The 19865-nt window shown below is 31.4% G+C and overlaps 1 protein-coding gene across 1 annotated transcript; it reads right to left on the bottom strand.

Moving 5' to 3' along the window:
* Window positions 1-3110: 3110 nt before the first annotated feature.
* On the bottom strand, window positions 3111-19075 carry LOC134706186 (uncharacterized). The gene is made up of 10 exons (XM_063564894.1): window positions 18969-19075; window positions 15882-16076; window positions 15520-15617; window positions 11351-11495; window positions 9103-9237; window positions 8176-8355; window positions 6196-6312; window positions 5294-5470; window positions 4768-4855; window positions 3111-3486 (listed from the first exon to the last, which is right to left on the bottom strand). Exons 1-10 carry the CDS (start codon window positions 19018-19020, stop codon window positions 3111-3113), a joined length of 1563 nt encoding a protein of 520 aa, XP_063420964.1. The 5' UTR covers window positions 19021-19075.
* Window positions 19076-19865: the final 790 nt, after the last annotated feature.

Raw genomic sequence — 19865 nt, 5'->3', positions numbered from 1 at the left:
GCCAAGCAGGTTGAATAGGAGTGATTAAAGAAAAATATGAATAAATTAACAAAGTGTCGTCACTGCATTGCTATTTTTCATTAAAAGACAAATGATTTTAACACTGTAACATCAGATAATATTTTGAAGAGCTTTTTTATGGAAATTCTTGATTTATAAATATTTAATGCATGAAATATGAGGACCGTTGGATAAAAAGTTAATTCCACAAACTTTGAAAAAACCCTACTCAAAATGTTTTTGATTTCAATAATACCCTGAAATTTAATCTACTCTGTTATACTCTGTACATTTTTGAAAATTTTGAAAATAAATTTTAAATATTCAATGCTATAAAGCGGTTCATTTGTTATATTAAGGTATTTTTGAGTTATGTCGCTTTGAATAACAAGTTGCATGTTCTTTGACATTGCTTGGTAATTCATAATCTTTTGATATCGTTTTTGTAAATGATTTGGCATAGAGGATTTTCAACATATGAAATAATAATAAAAAAAAAGAAGATTCAAAAACAAATAAACTTTTTTTTATCCAAATTTCACTCTTCAAATTATTTTAGTACCAACGTACTGTCCACTACAGGTTTATATTCCAGGAAACTGACAGCGCATTTATAAGCAGCACAACTTTCAGCGTCTATATTCCACAAAATGGTAGTAAATATAATTCGGTGGGACTTTATATTCAAAGATTCAGTAAGAAACCGGATACTTTTGCGACTCACAGTACTTACACTTATAAGTATATCAACACTAAATAAAATTGGAAGCTTATATTTAACCATATCATTACGATGAAAATCGACTTATTTCAATATAGAGCGAAAGGTTGTGATACTCTGGTTTTGAACCCATAAGTAAATGATACCTAGGTCAAGACAGTATGTATAAACAAGACTGCACATTCGTTATGTTAAATAGAAAAGGATTCTTGATAAATTGTCTGACATGAGGCGGTGTCTGTTTACTTTCTCTGTACCACAATAAGTTTCAGTTCCCATCACAATTATATACGTATTCTGATTGCTATATTTCATCTTAATACTCTTCTACTGGTAACATTTGGAATTTAATTAAATCCAATATCAAAGGGCATTCATGCCGTTATCATAATTCTACAAGTAAAACAGTTATTTTACAATATTTACTACATAATGACGCGAAAATCACAAACATTTGACTATTTTTCTTGTATCAATCACGCCTTTAACACATCAATACCAAAGTGGCCGCCGTGACACCTCACAATAACGTAGAAACGTAGATAAGCTCATTTGACGGTTATCATAAAATTAAATCAAAATGACAAAATTATTGAAGTTAACATTTGGCGTGCTGACAACCAGTGTACTCTGTTATCACTAACTGTTGAGTAATTACAGGCCGTTACCTCTATACAGGTGTTTAATAATGATAATACACGTAAAATTACCGGATATATCAGTCAATTCGTGATTACATTCAAAATAGGTTTTGTTGTATATATCTAAAAATGTTCTATAATTGAGAATCACAAGTTACTGCAGTGAATCCCCTTTCCGAAAAAAATAAGCCAAATTTTCCTTTAATTAAAGAATTAAAAGTACATGTGTTCTTAAATTTTAAGAATTTTAAAAAAACATTTTGAGAAAAATGAACGAGGATCTAAACATTATATGAGATGTAAAAACCCATTACCAAATTGCATACAAATGTTTAAAGTGACAGTCAGTCATTTACAGTTGCATTAAAGAATTTCCACACAGAGACTGAAACATTAAAATATGCTAAATCTGTTGGATGTGTACGTAATAGTTTTTGAAAAAAAGAAATATTAGTTTAAAGGGCTTTGAATGAACTCATCATAGATACCAGGATTGAAATTATGTATTTGCGACAGACGCGCGTTTAGTCTACAAAAGACTTATCAGTGACGCTCGAATTTAAAAAGTTAATAAGGATAAATAAGATACGAAGAAGAAGAGCAATGAGGACCAAACATTTTTCAAATTTTGCAAAAATACAGTTAAGATATCTATTCCTGAGAAAGTAAGCCTTAGTATTTCAAATTAAAATCCTTTAGTATTTGTGAGTTGCCATTGTTTGGTATTGTGTATCTGAGCTTAGCTGTCTTATGTGCCTCGTGTGTCGAGGCGTTTCAAACTGATATTTACAGTGTGATCTTCGGTTGTGATGTTACACACTGCTACGGGTTAGGGCAGAGTTTGCGTCTTTAAATGCCTTTCCCAAACCAGAATCCTTGTAATTCAGACTAAATCAATTGTGGTAATGTGTGCCAATGAGACAACATTCCACAAGAGAAAGAAAAATAAAACATGTAATTCTGTCATCTTGACATTGGGAATGATTTCCCTTGTGTTATTGATTGATCAGTACATTTTCTAAATCAGGAATAAATTACTTTAGCTGTATTTATCAAAAACAAATAGGAATCTTAGGTCCTCAATGCTCTCCAACCTTCGTACTTTATTTGGCTTATATTACTTCATTTGATACGAGCGCCTTTGATGAGTTTTTTTTTTGTAAACGAATCGCGCGTTTGGTGTAAATACAAATGTTCAATCCTGGTATTTATGATGAGATTATTAATAGAGTAAAGGAATACGTTTCGATAACAAAATTAATGTAAGTTTATAAGAAATTATGAAATAAGCGAGTATGTCCTCATAAGACGTTAACTTGAAACTGTTTGTTTTGTCTTTATGCTTCCGCATCTAATTTGACATTTCATTTGTCTATTTGACCTTAAAGATTATAATAATAAGATAATGTTTATTTACCCAAATGATGATTATAGCCATGCTTGGTACAATTTGGCATATAGTTTATAATTACTTAGTTCTCCTAGTAACATATCATACAACATTCAACCTTTTATTTATATATGACCATGAATAAAGCATCATTTACAAAGTTAATAATTTCAAACATTCTTATTCCAGTAACAAAGGCCACAAGTATATATAAATGTAATTCAAATATTACTAACGGGATATTATTTATACGGAATTACATACCCTTTTTATGCTTTGCTCCTAAACTTATTACTTGAATGTAATTTTCAGTAAGCATTGCAAGTCTGATTATTAGAATATCAATATATTACTTTTGCTATAACTTAGTAACCAAATCATCGTCATTAACTAAGACATTAACTACGGGTATGTCTGGAACATTTGGTGCTTCTATTTCTGGACCGTTTGGTACATCTTTGTCGGGACCATTTGATGCTTCTATGTCTGGACCATTTGGTGCTTGTACTTTTGGTATTGTAATAAATGTCGACACGTGACCATCTCGTGATTTTTCATACGAAACAGAAGCATTGCTATTATCTCCAATACCACTATCGGATTCTTTATTGTCCGGTTCTTGTTCAAACAACGAATATCGTATATTTATTTCTGACATCTCGCTAGAAGGGCGAATATAATATTCCTCTTTCTTTCTAAGTTCTACTTTATCCTCCGGCTTTCTTTCAGTGGGCCTACAATAACAAAAAGGTCATACAGAGTAAACTAAAGAACTCGGCTAAATATAACTATAGAGATTCGAATCATTTTGCTCAATCTTTAGGTCCCAACTGTTTGTCGAACTGCTTCAATATCCGTTTTTATATTTCTTTTCTCCGTCATATTGTATACATGTATACCTTCGACTTGTCGCTTTTCAGTACCATGGTCATCATCTTTCTTTTTTTTTTTACATCATAATTATCCTACTTTATTTTTTTATCAATATGTACAGCAGCGTCTTGTCATAAGTAAATTATAAAAAGTCACTTGGCATGATATGTTTGTTTACAATAACATATAAGATATCGAGGTATGACAACAAAGTACACTAATGATGTACAAGCACCCATACCGAAAGGATCAGAGTAAGCCATTTTAGTTCAAAACTTCAATCATAGTTACATTAATTAAAGACACTTCAATTAAAATTATTCATAAACTTAAAGCTAACAATTTTGTTTTAATAAATACTGACAAAAACAATGTATACAAGGAGGCTTGTATTGTCTGGGTAATCCCGCCCTTCACCAACCATATTGGTAATAAGATACACAGTACTTCCAAATGTACTGTTCACATTTTTCGAGAATCACTAAAGAGAAGTAATGTGGGCTTAGGTTTTGAAATATTATGATGGCTATTTGTCCGTGACAATTTTTCTTGTTCAGCGTGAGATTCGTGCTTGTCTCAATATCGTCTTATTGATGGATGCACAATGTTTTATTCAATGACTTAAGTGTCGTATTTATTATTTTTCTAATCAAAGGAAGATAATTCGAATGGTACAAGAGTGGCGTCTCCAATTAAGAAAGAACTGTAGTTTATGACTTATATATGATGCATGTATTATGTACTGTTGTGTCAGTTCTTTAAAATTCTCTAGTGTGATTTTGAGAATTATGATTGAATGTGACGTTTTATAAGTTTATTTCGTCTGAAGCTTTTTTCTGGATTAAAATTTCAACAGGAACGTTCAAATCTCCCACAAATTAATGCCAACTAGGCTAGTATGTCTGAATACCTGAAAAATGAGGAGCTTTAAGACCTGAAAGGAAATGAAAAAAACCTACATTCTAGTTGTTTTATCTTAAACTGTTTACTGGTAGGTTCTTCCAATCAAAGGAGAACTCCCAAATGCTTTGTTACCCTCATTCCATATTCGACATAATTAATGGTATATTTGACAAACTGCCATTGTAAGTGGTGCCTTCATATATACAATAGTAAGAATGTCTATCATAAGTAACACATACTTTTGTCCACATGCCACGTGACAGATGATAGTACCAATGACCAGAAGGGTAGGTAAAACTACTGCAAACGCAATACCTACAGCTGCGCCTATACAAAATATAGAACAAAATAATTAGCAAATAACTTGAAAAGTACAAGAAAACTTTTAACTTTTTTACAATGCTCATCTGTTGCAAACAAAAAAATGGATTGAGACACACTTGACTTGTATACAATAGTACAAGATAATCATTACATGATATCAAAGTCTAAACTCATTTGAGATTAACAAATTACACACACGAACAAGCATGTAATTTTTTCCTCCTGAAGTTATTATTAATAAATCTTGCAACCAAAGTAACCTTATTGTAAACATTTTAAAACATTAAAGCAATATGGCAAAATGAAACAAAATCATACTGAATCAAATTCGAGTCATCAAATTCAAACAAGCAAAAAAAAAATCCACCACATATTTTAACGCCCATCGAAGCTTATATTAGATAAATTACACATTACGTGAAGTTTTCTTTGATTAATTACCTGGGCTAATGTCATCATTATCATCAGTTAACTTCTTTGGTTGTGATGTTCCGCTTGCAGGCGTTGTTAAGTCAACATATTTTGTTTGTGTTGTTCCTTCTTCTACTGTTGTTAATTCTGTTGTTACATGCTCTGGTGGATAAACGTAGCAATCGGAGGACAACACGTCTTCTGTGTCTAATAAATTATAGATTTTATTTATGATTGTTTTTATTCAAATCCTTTATATATTTTTATATATATATAAAAAAGAGGATGTGGTATAATTGCCAATTAGACAACTATCCACAAAAGACCAAAATGGCACAGACGTTAACAACTATAGGTCACCGTACGGCCTTCAACAATGAGCAAAGCCCATACCGCATAGCGAAAACGAAAAACAAATATGCAACACATAAACAAACGACAACCACTGAATTACAGGCTCCTGAATTGAGACAGGCACATACATAAATAATGTGGCGGGGTTAAACATGTTAGCTGGATCCCAACCCTCCCCAAACCTGGGACAGTGGTATAACAGTACAAGATAAGAACGAATATATATAGTTTTCTGCTCTTTGGTCGGGTTGTTGTCTCCTTGACACATTCCTCATTTCTCAATTAATCCCTAATAAAAGAATCAAGGTTGCAATAATGACATAAATGTAAGAGATGAAGAAATAAAGCCCTATGCAAATAGATCGGAAAGACATACAAAAAAATAATATTTGACTGTTGATAAAACTGAGGTAATCAATAAAACCCATACACATTATTTGATCTGTTGCTATATTTCATTTACACTCTGACTTTTATTTTCTGTATTGTTAAATTTCCACTTTAGATAAATGTTTGCCTTTGATTAACTTATAACTTATATTTCGTAACTATAAGAAAACTTATTTACTTTTTCTTACCTAATTCGCATATAAATGGAAGTTGAGCTGTACAATTTAAGTTGCTGTCTATACTTAGAACACCAGCAGTGAGCATACCATGAAAACAAGAAACGGCAGATACAGATGACTTTTCCTCTATTAATGAAACAAATATACTTTATAATATATGATATATATATTGCTTCTAAATCATGACTGCACCTAAGGAAGCAATATGTCGCATCTCCTTTTATGCATACTTTACATTTTCCCGCGCAGATGCAGGTTTATAGAAACTGACAATAGGAATCAGGAATTACAGAGAACATTTGTATTGAAAGCATTAACCTTTACATGGGACAGTATTTGTTTATTGCATGTAGCTGATTTTTTTAAGGATAAAATCATAATCAAATACTGGACATTTGTGACAGTGAGTTGTTTAACATTAAAGGAACAAATACGAATTTTAAGGATTCGATATATTTAGGGTGATAATTTTATCCCCTTATGATGATAGAAAATGCCTGTACCAAGTCAGGAATATGACAGTTGTTATCCATTAATTTGATGTGTTTGACCTTTAATTGTGCCATTTGATTTGATACTTTTCGTTTTGAATTTTACTCGGAGTTCAGTCGGTTTTTTTTTATTTTACTTTATAGCTACTCATTTACTCCAACTCTTTGCTCTTTGTACATGTGTTGATGTGGTCTCCTCTGAAGTTACGCAAAATTAATGCCCACCAAATGCCATTATTCTTTGTGACGCAAAAAGAAGCTAGACAATCGATATGATGTGTCTGTGTCTGGTCTCATTAGAAGAATGTGTCCACTGTCTAAGGGCTTTAGATACAAGTATAGTTGTTGGACATTTTGATTGAGAGTAGATTCGCATGGTGGGCGAAGCTTGTATTGAATGAGATTCAGTAAAAGCATCAATATTGCTGTTGATCATCTACAAATTCAAGTGCACAGATCTTGTTTTTATATTGATTTACTTTCAAAAATAGAATTTAAACAGATAAAGAAATCATTCAAAATAGGGAAGAAAGATATGGAAGGAATAATTAACATCATAATAAGTGTAAACGCTGAAAAGTGTAATTGTGATAGGTTCATACGCCGTAAACAGGAGAGGAAGGTATATAAGTGATACAAAAATACTTGTTAAAGTTGCCGGACTCATAATTTGGTACATCAGTCTCTCGTTTCATCTACGTAAGACTCATCATAAACACTAGAATAAAATTTTAAAAAAAATGGCAGGAAAAATAGAAAAGAATAATTTAGTATATTAAACGTAAAGTTATCATCTATTCGAAATTTAAGCAACAACAGCAATCTCATTAAAACCCGATGTTCTGATACGCTATCCTCCAGTGGAGGGTTGCATCACAAAATACTGAACTACGAGGAAAATTCAAAGCGGAGAGTCTCTAATTAAATGGCAAAATCAAAGTCTCAAATCTATCAAACGACTGGATAACAATTGTCATATTCCTGGTACCTTCAAAGATCTAAGACTGCAAAAACATGTTGCTGGTGACTTCAAACAACATCAATATATATGAACATGAAATTGAAGAACGCTACAAACAGTATTCATGCTTTTGTCCTTGAGAGGTTTCGTTTTTGAAGAATTTTCCTTCATATGAATAACAAAATTAGCAGAATTAACAATGCAAAGCACACAACATCAAATGTTGTTGATATGTAGATCATTAATACTTGCGCCAGAGGCGCGTTTCGTCTACAAAACCCTCATCAGTGACGCTCGAATAAAAGAAAGATAAAAAGGGCCAAATAAAGAACGAATTTGAAGAGCATTTAAGATATACAGAAAAATTTGGCAAAATACAGCTAGAGCAATCCATTTCTCAGGGAAATATATAAAAAAAAAGTTAAATCCCAGAAAAAAAAGAAAAATCTTCAGTTGACAGTGAATACCAGGTGTAAATTTCTAGTATGCCCGAGATAACAGAAGATGTGAATATCTTTTATTAAGACTACACATTACCTTTCACAACTTGAATTCTTTTCCGCCTGTAAAGACCTATCCACATTGGGGCTCTACTTGTTGTATTGACACATTGTAAATCGTTGATTGTACCAGCTAAGAGAAATGATTGATGATCGGACCAGCAAGCTTCCTTGCCTTCATTCCAATTTCTATTGTCTTCTATCTCACTTTTGTCATCTATCAAAAGATATAACAAACTAGAAGCAGAACTTCAATGTTCAATTGAAAATCACGCATATTTTACTTTTATATGTATTTAAAATTCAGTTTTTAGAATAATTGATTGTTAATGCTATCCTCAAACGAGCCTACTTTTTTGCATTTTCATTCAGACATACTTACTGAAGAAAACAACACAATATTTGCTTATGAAGATACTATTAAATAATGCACAGATAAAACGCGAAAATATTTTAGACAAAGCTATGTCATAGATTACTAGATTTACAAAATGTTATTAATTAAATAATACACGATATAGAATATGGCATATATGAAATGGAAACAACATTAACAGTACCAATTCTTCTGCACCAGATGCGCATTTCGACAATACACGTCTCTGCAGTAATGGTCGTGGCCGAAATATTTGAAATCCAAAGCTTATATAAAAGATGAAGAGCTATAATCCAAAAGGTCGAAAAAGGATAGCCAAATCAGTGAAAGGAATCAGAGCTTTGCATGAAGGAGATGCATTCCTTAATTTATATTAATTTCTAACACCTGCGATTGACATACAAAACGTTTAATCCAATAATGCCAAACGGACAAAGTGAAACATTAAATCGAAAATTATAGATAAAATGAATTTTACCAATAACCCATATATTCAAAATTAAAAAATAAGACATAAGTACTACATTGAACCCTACAACAATTTGCATAAAAGTCATTTTGAAAAAAGTATGCATACAAATTACTTACTACAAGTCGTCTGTAGTGATTGGTTACAAGAATACCCATAGTATAGCCATCCGTTGTTGGTACACTCCATACACCCACACATTATAGAATTTTTGTCTGGCTCATCAATTCGGTCAAGCACTATACTATTTGGCACTAGTAAATAAAAGCTACCATTTGCAGTCATTGTTTGATGAATAAACAAAATAGATAAGTTTTAAGAGTACTGGTTACATTGACAAAATATAACATGGTGGATGCAGAACAAATTTATAAGATATTTTCTTTTAGAAAAGTTTGAATTTAACGTTGATAAAAAGAACGAAAACGACACAAGATAATTAAAACCCTGTTGTATCAAGACTTTGCAGTACATATAGCATAAAAAAGTTAGCACTGTTTTTAGTTCACCTGGCCCGAAGGGCCAAGTGAGATTTTCTCATCACTTTGCGTCCGTCGTCCGTCGTCGTCCGTCGTCGTCCGTCGTCCTTCGTCGTCCGTCGTCGTCCGTCGTCGTTAACTTTTACAAAAATCTTCTCCTCTGAAACTACTGGGCCAAATCAAACTAAACTTGGCCATAATCATCATTTGAGGTATCTAGTTTTAAAAATGTGTGGTGTGAACGGGTCAACCAACCAAGATGGCCGCCACGGCTAAAAATAGAACATAGGGGTAAAATGCAGTTTTTGGCTTATAACTCAAAAACCAAAGCATTTAGAGCAAATCTGAAAAGTGGTAAAAATGTTGATCAGGTCAAGATCTATCTGCCCTTTTCAGATGAATCGGTCAATCGGTTGTTGGGTTGCTGCCCCTGAATTGTTAATTTTGAGGAAATTTTGCTGTTTTTGGTTATTATCTTGAATATTATTATAGATAGAGATAAACTGTAAACAGCAATAATGTTCAGCTGAGTAAGATCTACAAATAAGTCAAATGACCAAAATGGTCAGTTGACCTGTTTAGGAGTTATTGCCCTTTATAGTAAATTTTTAACCATTTTTCGTAAATTAAAGTAAACTACTGGGCCAAATTAATCCAAACTTGGCCACAATCATCTTTGGGGTATCTAGTTTAAAAAATGTGTGGCGTGAACCGGTCAACCAACCAAGATGGCCAATAAGGCTAAAAATAGAACATAGGGGTAAAATACAGTTTTTGGCTAATAACTCAAAAACCAAAGCATTTAGAGCAAATATGACGTGGGGTGAAATTGCTTATCAGATCGATATCTAGCTGCCCGTGAATCGGTAATTTTAAAGAAATTTTGCTGTTTTTGGTTATTATCTTGAATATTATTATAGATAAAGATGAACTGTAAACAGCAATAATGTTCAGCAAAGTAGGATCTATAAATAAGTCAACATGACCGAAATGGTCAATTGACCCCTTAGGGAGTTATTGTCCTTTATAGTCAATTTTTAACAATTTTCATAAAATTTGTAAATTTTTAATTAACATTTCCACTGATACTACTGGGCCAAGTTCATTATAGATAGAGATAATTGTAAGCAGCAAGACTGTTTAGTAAAGTAAGATTTAAAAACACATCACCATCAACAAAACACAATTTTGTCATGAATCCATCTGCTTCCTTTGTTTAATATTCACATATACCAAGGTGAGCGACACATGCTCTTTAGAGCCTCTAGTTTATAGTTTGTTCTTATGATGTATTGTTACACCACTGTCGCAGGTAATCGTGGGGTGCACATTCAAACATGTTTAAACGAGGGACGACAGATACCAAAGGGACAGTCAAACTCATAATTCTAAAACAAACTGACAACGCCATGGCTAAAAATTAAAAAGACAAAAAGACAAACAATACTACACATGACACAACATAGAAAACTAAAGAATAAACAACACGAACACCACCAAAAAATAGGGTTGATATTAGGTGCTCCGGAAGGGTAAGCAGATCCTGCTCCACACGTGGCACCCGTCTGCACATTAATTTTATTCGTTGGTTCATGTCTGACTGACTGGTATTTGATTTGATTTTCAAAAATCGTTTTGCTATGAATAAGGCCGGTACTTTTCTTATTGAATTGTTTCATATGCATCATTTCGAGACATTTCATAGCCGACTTTGCTGAATGCCGTCGTGTTACTTATGAGTTATATCAACTTCATTTAAAGTTTGGTGGATAATTGGCTCATTCACAGTCTAACCGTATCTTTTTATTTCCATATCGCATCAAATTAAAACAGTATGATATTTTGTATAACGGCTCGTCGTTAATAGATATGTATTATGTATATTTACCTCTCTTATACACAGTTATATACTCATTGCCACCACAAGAGTCCTGCATATTCTCTCCACATGTCTTGTTGCACATTGAATCATTTACTTGACTTTGATCTGTCTCCCATGAATAATTATCAGGCAAACAGTAACAACTGTTATCCTACAACCAGATGATAATACTGTTCAAAGCCCTCCAACTTTTAACACATTAAAAGTTTCCAGCAAGAAGACTGGTCCATGGAGTAATGTTAAAACACCGTCGCTGGAACTTTGTGTTCCAAATGCTCTTCGATTTCGTACTTAATTATACCTTTTAAATTCTTTTAATCGAGCAACATTGATGAATTTTTGTAGACCAAACGCGTATCTGTTGTACACAATTATCAGCCTGGTTTCTTTGATGAGTTATTTAAAGTGGGGTTTGTGTTACATCATCTCATTAAAGATATCAAGCTTATAGTTTTGTACGCCAGACACGCGTTTCAACAATTTGCTAACATGTTAGCTATACTTGGTAAAACGTTTAGGAATTTGTGATTACAATGCTCTTCAACTTTGTACTTATTGGCCATTTTAACCTTTTTTTTATTCGAGCATCACTGCTGACTCTTTTTAAGACAAAACGCGCGTCTGACGCAAATACAAAATTACATTCCTTGTATCTGTGGTGAGTTTATTTACCTTGTTTTAACACCTAAAAAACTGTAGATATAGTGAAGGACAATAACAATCAAAACCAAGGAGTAAACAAAGACTCACAAGACCAAAGCTTCTAACTATTGGAAAAACAAAACTTTTGACAATCTGAATATAATATTTGAATAAATAGGAGGAACAAATGAGGAATATTACAAACATAAGTTAAACGTTTTAATGTTATACTGGCATAATCGAAATCTGAAGTATGGGCAAATCTAATTGATTTTCAATATTAAATCGAACTTACATTTGCCGCACTTATAGAAATATAGATCAATAAACATTAATGTATTACACACATATGTTTTGTTAAGTTAAATTTAAAATAATACTGCACATTTATTGTTTAAGAAATAATTGATACACGCTATACTTTATTGTATTTTTAACATCGGTAGGCATTATATTCGTGATTAGTTTTGCCCGAGCGATAGTGAAGGTTAAAATAACACGAATATAATGCCATGTTAAAAAATCAATAAAGTATAGCTTACATTAATTATTATCGATTCTGAAAAGGACAATTAATGTTATTGCTATGTCCGATAAGTTTAAGTGTAAACGTGTTTGTGTAGGCTCTTCCTTGAACCTCCCTTTTTTGTTTGTAAAGAAGCAAACGGCTTGCACTGTGATTTTTCAAAGGGAGGAGTTTGAACAGCCAACATGCACGATTGTCGTATCTGGGTCAAATATATCAATTTCGGAATGCTACACAATACAGTCATAATAATTGAGTTAGTAACATTATGTGCACCATTTAAGAGTTTGAAAGTGTTTTAAACTTAAAGTTAACGAAATATATTAAGTGCATTATAATTTGATTAAATTTATTATTTTGAAGTCAATATATGCATGTGCAAACAAATTGTATTGGATTTAGAGCATGGGTTTCTTCAAAAAGCGAAAGCACGTCATATAAGAATCTGTTTTTGACTATTCTGCATAGCAGGACATACATGATAACTAAACTTCAGTTTCAACGACTGCGTACACATGTAGCTTTACTTCTACATTCAACAGATTTAAGAAATTATAGTGTTTGTGAAATAAAGGCACAGAAAGTATTAAAAACGACCCCCCCCCCCCCCCCCCCAGCAAACAGCAAACAGAAATTCTACTAAAAGTGTATATTATATCAGCATTTATAAACAATATCTACAAATTATATCAATTTGATTTAAAAAATATGTAATTTTATTCGTCTTTGTTGATATATTTTAACTGCATCTATCCATGATTACTTTTTGTATCTTTCACCACTCTCTTCTAATACATTTATCTAAATTTTGTTGATACAGTTAGTGCAGCTCTTGATTAAGGACTATTAATGAAACCTTTTGTAAAGATTCGCTGATGCATCACTATATTCGTTTTATTACATTTTAAGTGAGATGAGTATATCGCCTTAAATAATTTTTAAACATATGTTTTGACTTAACCTTTAAACCGGTAGAAGATCCGGTATAATCTAGGTGTATTGTAAAATCAGGAGATGCATTATGATTGCCAACGAGACAACTATCAACAAGAAACCAACTGACGTAGATGTTAGCAGCTATAGATTAACGTTACAAAATTCATCATTGAGATAACCTCATATCGCATATCAAACTATAAACAAATCCCCGACAAAATATAAAGCAATTCAAACGCGAATCCAACGGCTTTATTTATGTACAAAAACAACAATAAAAAAAAACCATCCGCTACACTAGAACAATGGTCCAAGTAACTGCAGACTATATTAAAATCAAGATGTAATAATGTGCTGGAAATTGGTTGACTTATCCAATCGTCGCGAATAACAAACAACAGATATAATATTTTTCAAAGACACAATGTGACGTATTAAGAGTAAAAGCAGTTACTGATGGCTAAAATTTTTGAAACTCAATACAAAAAAGGTTTCAAAACGAAAAGGTCACAATTTCAACACAAAAAAAAGTTTGCTGCTTCTATTTTCACAATGAATTAGTCTCAACTTTAATTAAAACAATGGATGACGACTTAAGTTGCAGTTATTAGAAAAGAAAAGGGAGGAGTCACAACTCGAAATCAAGAATATGTTGATACAACGTTTTAGAGTTTTGAGCCCTCAATGCTCTTCAACTTTGTATTTCTTTGGCTTTACAACTATTTTGATATGAGCGTCACTGATGAGTCTGGTGTAGACGAAACGCGCGTCTGACGTATTAAATTTTAATCCTGGTGCCTTTGATAACTATTGACATTGGTTGATTATTTCTTATGATAAAGTTCACCACAATGTGATTGGTTGAAGTCATTAGAAAAGTCTAAAAGAGGAAACACAACTCTAAATCAAGACCACAATATAAAGCAACACAATAAATATTATGTCTTTCGGTATCTTCTGCTGGTTTTTCTAATATTATTATTGATGCTCTTGTACCTGTTTTTGAAATTTCCAAAAAGTCGGATAAATTTATAAACTGCGGTAGGTTTGTAGTGTGATGTGGGATGTATCAAGGGAAACATACTATGTAACTTATTTGGTATATAAATCTCTTTTTTAAATTGATTGAATAGAATCTAAACTTTATATTTTACTTTAAACATCAATTATGATATGGTTGAACACATTTGCAATTCAAATGAGGATTGTGATATGTAATTTTGAACTACTTTTGAAAGATACATTTTTATTTATGTGAAATACGAGTCATTTCTTTTTATGGGAAACCCTGATGCAAAACAGTTATGTGATAAGTACAAGGAACTTAAATCATATGATGTTTGTATTAAATTTCAAGGTCCAACATTTTGAAATTTACTCCATAAATAGAATATAGACCTCTGTCAAGAAGTTATGGGCTTTGTTTGATATTAGGTAGCAGCATCAACGATTTACTAGTACATCATTTCTATATTATTTAAGAATGCAGCTATCTATAAATGGCGTCAACGCAAAGTTTACCGAATAAAACAGCAACTTCTGAAATCATCTAGTCTATAAAAACTGAGAAGCAGTATATATGCTTTGGTTAACTATATGAAGTTAAGTCTCTCATTTGATACATTTGCCATAAAATCAACATTACTTTTCCAGCGAAAGAAAATAACAGGTAATACTAATCATTCAAATCATAAGATGGATAGCAGAAGGATGACTGTGAAGTAAAAATGTTTGTCTTATATGCGCTATCGTTCTTGTGATAAAATACAATAGCGATTAATCTCATTTGCGTGAAATATACACCAGTTCAATGATGTACGATACTACGATCATAAGAAATATCCAAAATGTTCGACACTGCAGCAAACTCTTCAGACAATTTTTTCCCGGATCATGAACATTTAATTATTAATTTTCCAGACCAGATAGGTGTAAATCAATTATAGTAGTTAGCCATCCATTAGAGATAACAATTTGTTTGATGTGTAATGAATGATTCAATTACTAGTATATGTTAACAATGTTACTTTAAACAAAACGTATTACAAACTTATACTCCAAAATTGCTCACCATCATTCCGAAGAACTTATTACAATTATCAACACACGTATGTGGGCTATCACTAGTATACTGGTTTACAATGCCAGACGTATCCATCTGGGAACAACCTGAAAAGCATAGATTAAGTTGCAATTTTTCTCAATTTTCTGCACATGCGAATAAAACTCTACGTATGATAAAAAATAACAAAAATTTTATCTAAAAAGTTACTATTTTTTTGGTAGAAAAGTTTCGCAAAATTGTGGCACAATCTGCACACTTATAATTGAGTTGATTATTTTTTTATATTAATCAAACATCCATTATAAACAAATATTTACTTTCTCACATAAATCTTTAATTTGATATTGTATCGTCAAACATCTACATACCCATTATCTGTATCCACTGTGAAAATTCATTATATGTTCCAACCCAAAAGTTTGTATTTTGAGGAAAAGTACAATTATAAAGCTGTTGTTGAAAAGAACCATTTACCAAATCCCCACCTCGTTGTAAGCAATCATCTCTTGCTGAATCCCATGTTAATTGTGTAGAATTATATCTATACACCAATGTGCATGAATCTGTAAAAAAGGGATAGTGGCATTGATATTTATTTCCGCATGTATGTAATCACTTGGATAAAAAAATTATCCACAGTATTTTTTTGCAAAGAAGCCAATAAATATATATGGAAAAAACTCTTCAAAGATACTGGGTCAGACCTATGATTAGTACTCAAGATACGCATTTCTGCTACAAAGGGTTAGAAAAAAGAGAAAAAGGCAAAATAAAATTGAGCATTGAGGATCAAATATTCCAAAAGTTTTTGCCAAATACAACTACAAATATGTATTATAGGGTATACAATCGTCAGTAAGTCGAATAATTTATAGTTTTGTCAGCAATTAAAGTATATATATAACAATATCAATCATAATGAATGTACACACAGAAGTTCTTCTTGGAAGATTGGAATACTTATTTTCCAGAACGTTTTACCTTTTTTTTATAAGGCCAAATAAAATAATATGTGTATTTCATCTTTGAAAAAGATAGGGTAGGTAGGTATGGTATTATTATTTTACAAAAAAAAATAACATTGAGTCTATGGGTGATAAAATCTGACTTTTATCGGTGCATATGGGAAAAGTACCAAAAACTCTTTAAGATAGTCTATTTTTTAGTTTAAAATATAGGTTAGTTAGGGAAGTAGGAAACACATATATTTGTTTATTTGACCTTAAAAGATACCTTTTGACATAAGTCTTAGGCACTTAAAACCAACTTACTATTCAAATCCTTTTTATTTTGAAATCTCAATTTTTTCACAAATAAAGTTCAAAGTTACATTTTAAACTTTAGTAACTAGCTTGATACTAAACAAGACATCTGACAATACTATCCCAAATTCAATGTGTTCCCTTTAAACCATTCCCCGTGAAATGATCTGCTATGGTCATTTTGTTATATTATTGTCTCAGTTTTGCCTATGTGGTTTGTCTATATGCAACATTGTTTTTCTTTGCTGGCATGTTTATTTTATTGTATAGTGTATAAAATTATACAGAAGGTTGACTGCTGTACCCCTATTTTTACACTTTTACCTATTTTGTCTGTTTATTTTGCTCACATATCGTTGTCAATATAACGGAGTTCGAAATTTTGTTATTGTTCTTTTTACTCGGATATACTTATTTCCTAATCTTGTAGTGGTAAAGGCAAATACAGCATTTGTTCAACCAAATGAGATTACAATTCACTTAATGTAGGAATAAAAGCGAATGATTTGAAAGTTAAATTCACCATTTTTATTGTACTTGCGAAGTTGCCTCATCTTGATTAAAAATTTCACTTAAGATCACATTTCAATAATTTGGTTTTTCACTAGATTTTTACAAACTTCAGGATTTCAAAAATTTAGAGATCGTTATTATATTGCAACATTTTTTTTTATCTTACAAAGAAGGTATGTTAGATGTTGTATTGCCATTGACAAAAATAAGTTTACACATTTAAAAATTACCACGAGAACAAAAGAAGTTGTTTCTATTATACAACATTATCTTTGTTCATGCAGTTATTTAAAGTCAATTTTTTAAACTTAAGATGATACTGAATTCAAAAGAATTTAAACTTCCTGGGTAATCTTCAATTATTAGTAATTGTAGTTGATATCTCATTAGTAATGAGATAATTATGGTAACACAAATACAAAGTATTGCCTATCCTGATTATCTAAGGGAGAAGACAATAAAGAATGCATATTTCATTTAGTTAGAATATTAGCTATATTTCATAAATGACGACGCATCTTTAATTCGAACATTTCTTAACAGTGTTTTATCCAGTTGAGTGGCAATGTTTGTCCTCCGGGATTCATCATTTCAGGCTCACAAACATATTTCAATTTCTGCATATACAAGAGTTATTTTTTTACAATTTATAATACACAACATACTAATACAAATATATTAAATCTATAAAAAAAAAGTTAATCAGAGGAAAATCGCAGTACTCCAACATCAACGATGAGTATTTAAGAAATGTAAGCGCAAAATACTTACGCTGGTGGTTGATATGTACCCCTTTTTGTACTTTGATATCGGTTGCTTGATTTCACAGGAAATTTCCTACGCCATAAGCGCTAGCAGTATCATTAAGAGTCAAAAAAACACTATCTGTAGTATGGTCAAAAGACTCCGAAAAAGGTTTGTTTTCTACATTAGAAAATGCCTGTACCAAGTCAGGAATATGACAGTTCTTGTCTATTCGTTTTTGATGTGTTTTGTTATTTGATTTTGCCATGTGATTAAGGACTTTCCGTATTGATTTTCCTCTGAGTTCAGTATTTTTGTGATTTTACTTTTTGCTCATAATGGGAATTATTGAATTAATGCTCGCCAAAAAAAATAAGATGCAACGGTTAAATACAAACTGTTGGATAAATTTACTTTTCCAATAAGGATAAAGTGCCAAAAAGAAAACTCGTAGGAAATATTTTAATTTGTCAGCTTTATGAACAATATTGCTATAAAAAGTTGATGCAATATACCACTTTCGTAATTATCTAGCGTGACTTCATGTTCATTTATATTTCCTCTAAAAGCATTCGTATAAATCAAGAAACTATTCTTCATCACGATTTCATTTCCAAATTTTAAATGATTTATTTGCAATAATCAAGATTGTTTAAAAGAGTTTTTTTTATCAAAACTGAAAAGAAAACTGAAAAGAAATTATAAAATTTATTTTTTTGTACTGAATTACTCAACTGCTTCACCGCGTGCTCCTTTTGTTAAATATATTATGTTATCGCGAAATATAGGCATCGTGTTTCACTCGTACATCGATGATGTAACTTCCTTTTAGTACCCCACCCAAAATTGTGTTAAAATTCGTTTTTAAAATCAAAGGAATTAATATTATCATGTTTTTTGTTCATTCATAGATTTGGTTAGTGTTTAAGTACTCACAGTTTTCAAAGAATAAAAATGCGACAATGTAAAAGCACAGCTTGCAATTCATTATTCCTATACTACTTTTTTGTATATAAAACTTTATTTAACACGGAAGTTTAAACGCTTCAATTGCTGTAGGAGTTTCAAATTTCAATATATATTGTATACCCGTTAAAAATCTTTAAACTTTAATGTCACACATAATTGAAGCATGGGTGGTTTTCACAATAAACGGAAAAAAGTACTTTATTTATTCCTATTTAAGGTTTTTTTCTCTACGTGAAGAAAGACCTCATTGTTTTTCTAATTATTTTTCTCCTTTTTTTTCTCTTCCAGTTTAAAAAAAAGGAAAACGCCTCTTGTTTCTGTTGAAGTTATGAAGACCACATATGGACCAGCGACAAACCTCATGATAAAGTATTACAAGATGATCTTGTTGAGGATTTCATCATCTTCTTCAGAAGTTATCTCTCTTTGATTGTTTTTTTTTTTGTATTTGTTTTTCCATATTATACATGGTAACAGGAATGATATCATTCACTCATTCTGCATGTTCTGATTATTATATAAAATCATCCATACTATTTAGTTATATTTCTAAAGTAATGTTTCGTTAATGTAAGGTCAATATAACATATGCAATAAAAGCGTTAGCGAAAATGAAAATACGTAACGCAATCTTTTTTGTACCAAAGAAGTGAATAAATCCGACAAAATAATTCCCAACCATAATTGATTACACAGCTACCACAAATGTGTAATACTGGAAATCTACTTTTAATATTCAGTATTTTGTTACTTTAAAGTTATTGTAAAATTTAGGTATCCGTATTTTACAGTACTTGATTTGTAATTGAAATTTAAGTACTGCATATTTTTGGTAACACCGTTACATTTTCAGCATTTTGAAAG

Source organism: Mytilus trossulus, chromosome 2 (assembly GCF_036588685.1).
Source record: "Mytilus trossulus isolate FHL-02 chromosome 2, PNRI_Mtr1.1.1.hap1, whole genome shotgun sequence".
Taxonomy (NCBI): Eukaryota; Metazoa; Mollusca; class Bivalvia; order Mytilida; family Mytilidae; genus Mytilus; species Mytilus trossulus.
This window is presented reverse-complemented; position numbering and strand designations above follow the sequence as displayed.

Bases quoted from the DNA above. Each gene is read 5' to 3' on its own strand.
- LOC134706186 (XM_063564894.1), bottom strand. From the start codon at position 19,020: ATGAATTGCAAGCTGTGCTTTTACATTGTCGCATTTTTATTCTTTGAA. The intron at 16,077-18,968 runs GTGAGTACTTAA...CCTTTTTTACAG, and splicing joins ATTTTTATTCTTTGAAAACT to ATTCATGCACATTGGTGTAT. The intron at 9,238-11,350 runs GTAAATATACAT...TTTATTTACTAG, and splicing joins TATAACTGTGTATAAGAGAG to TGCCAAATAGTATAGTGCTT.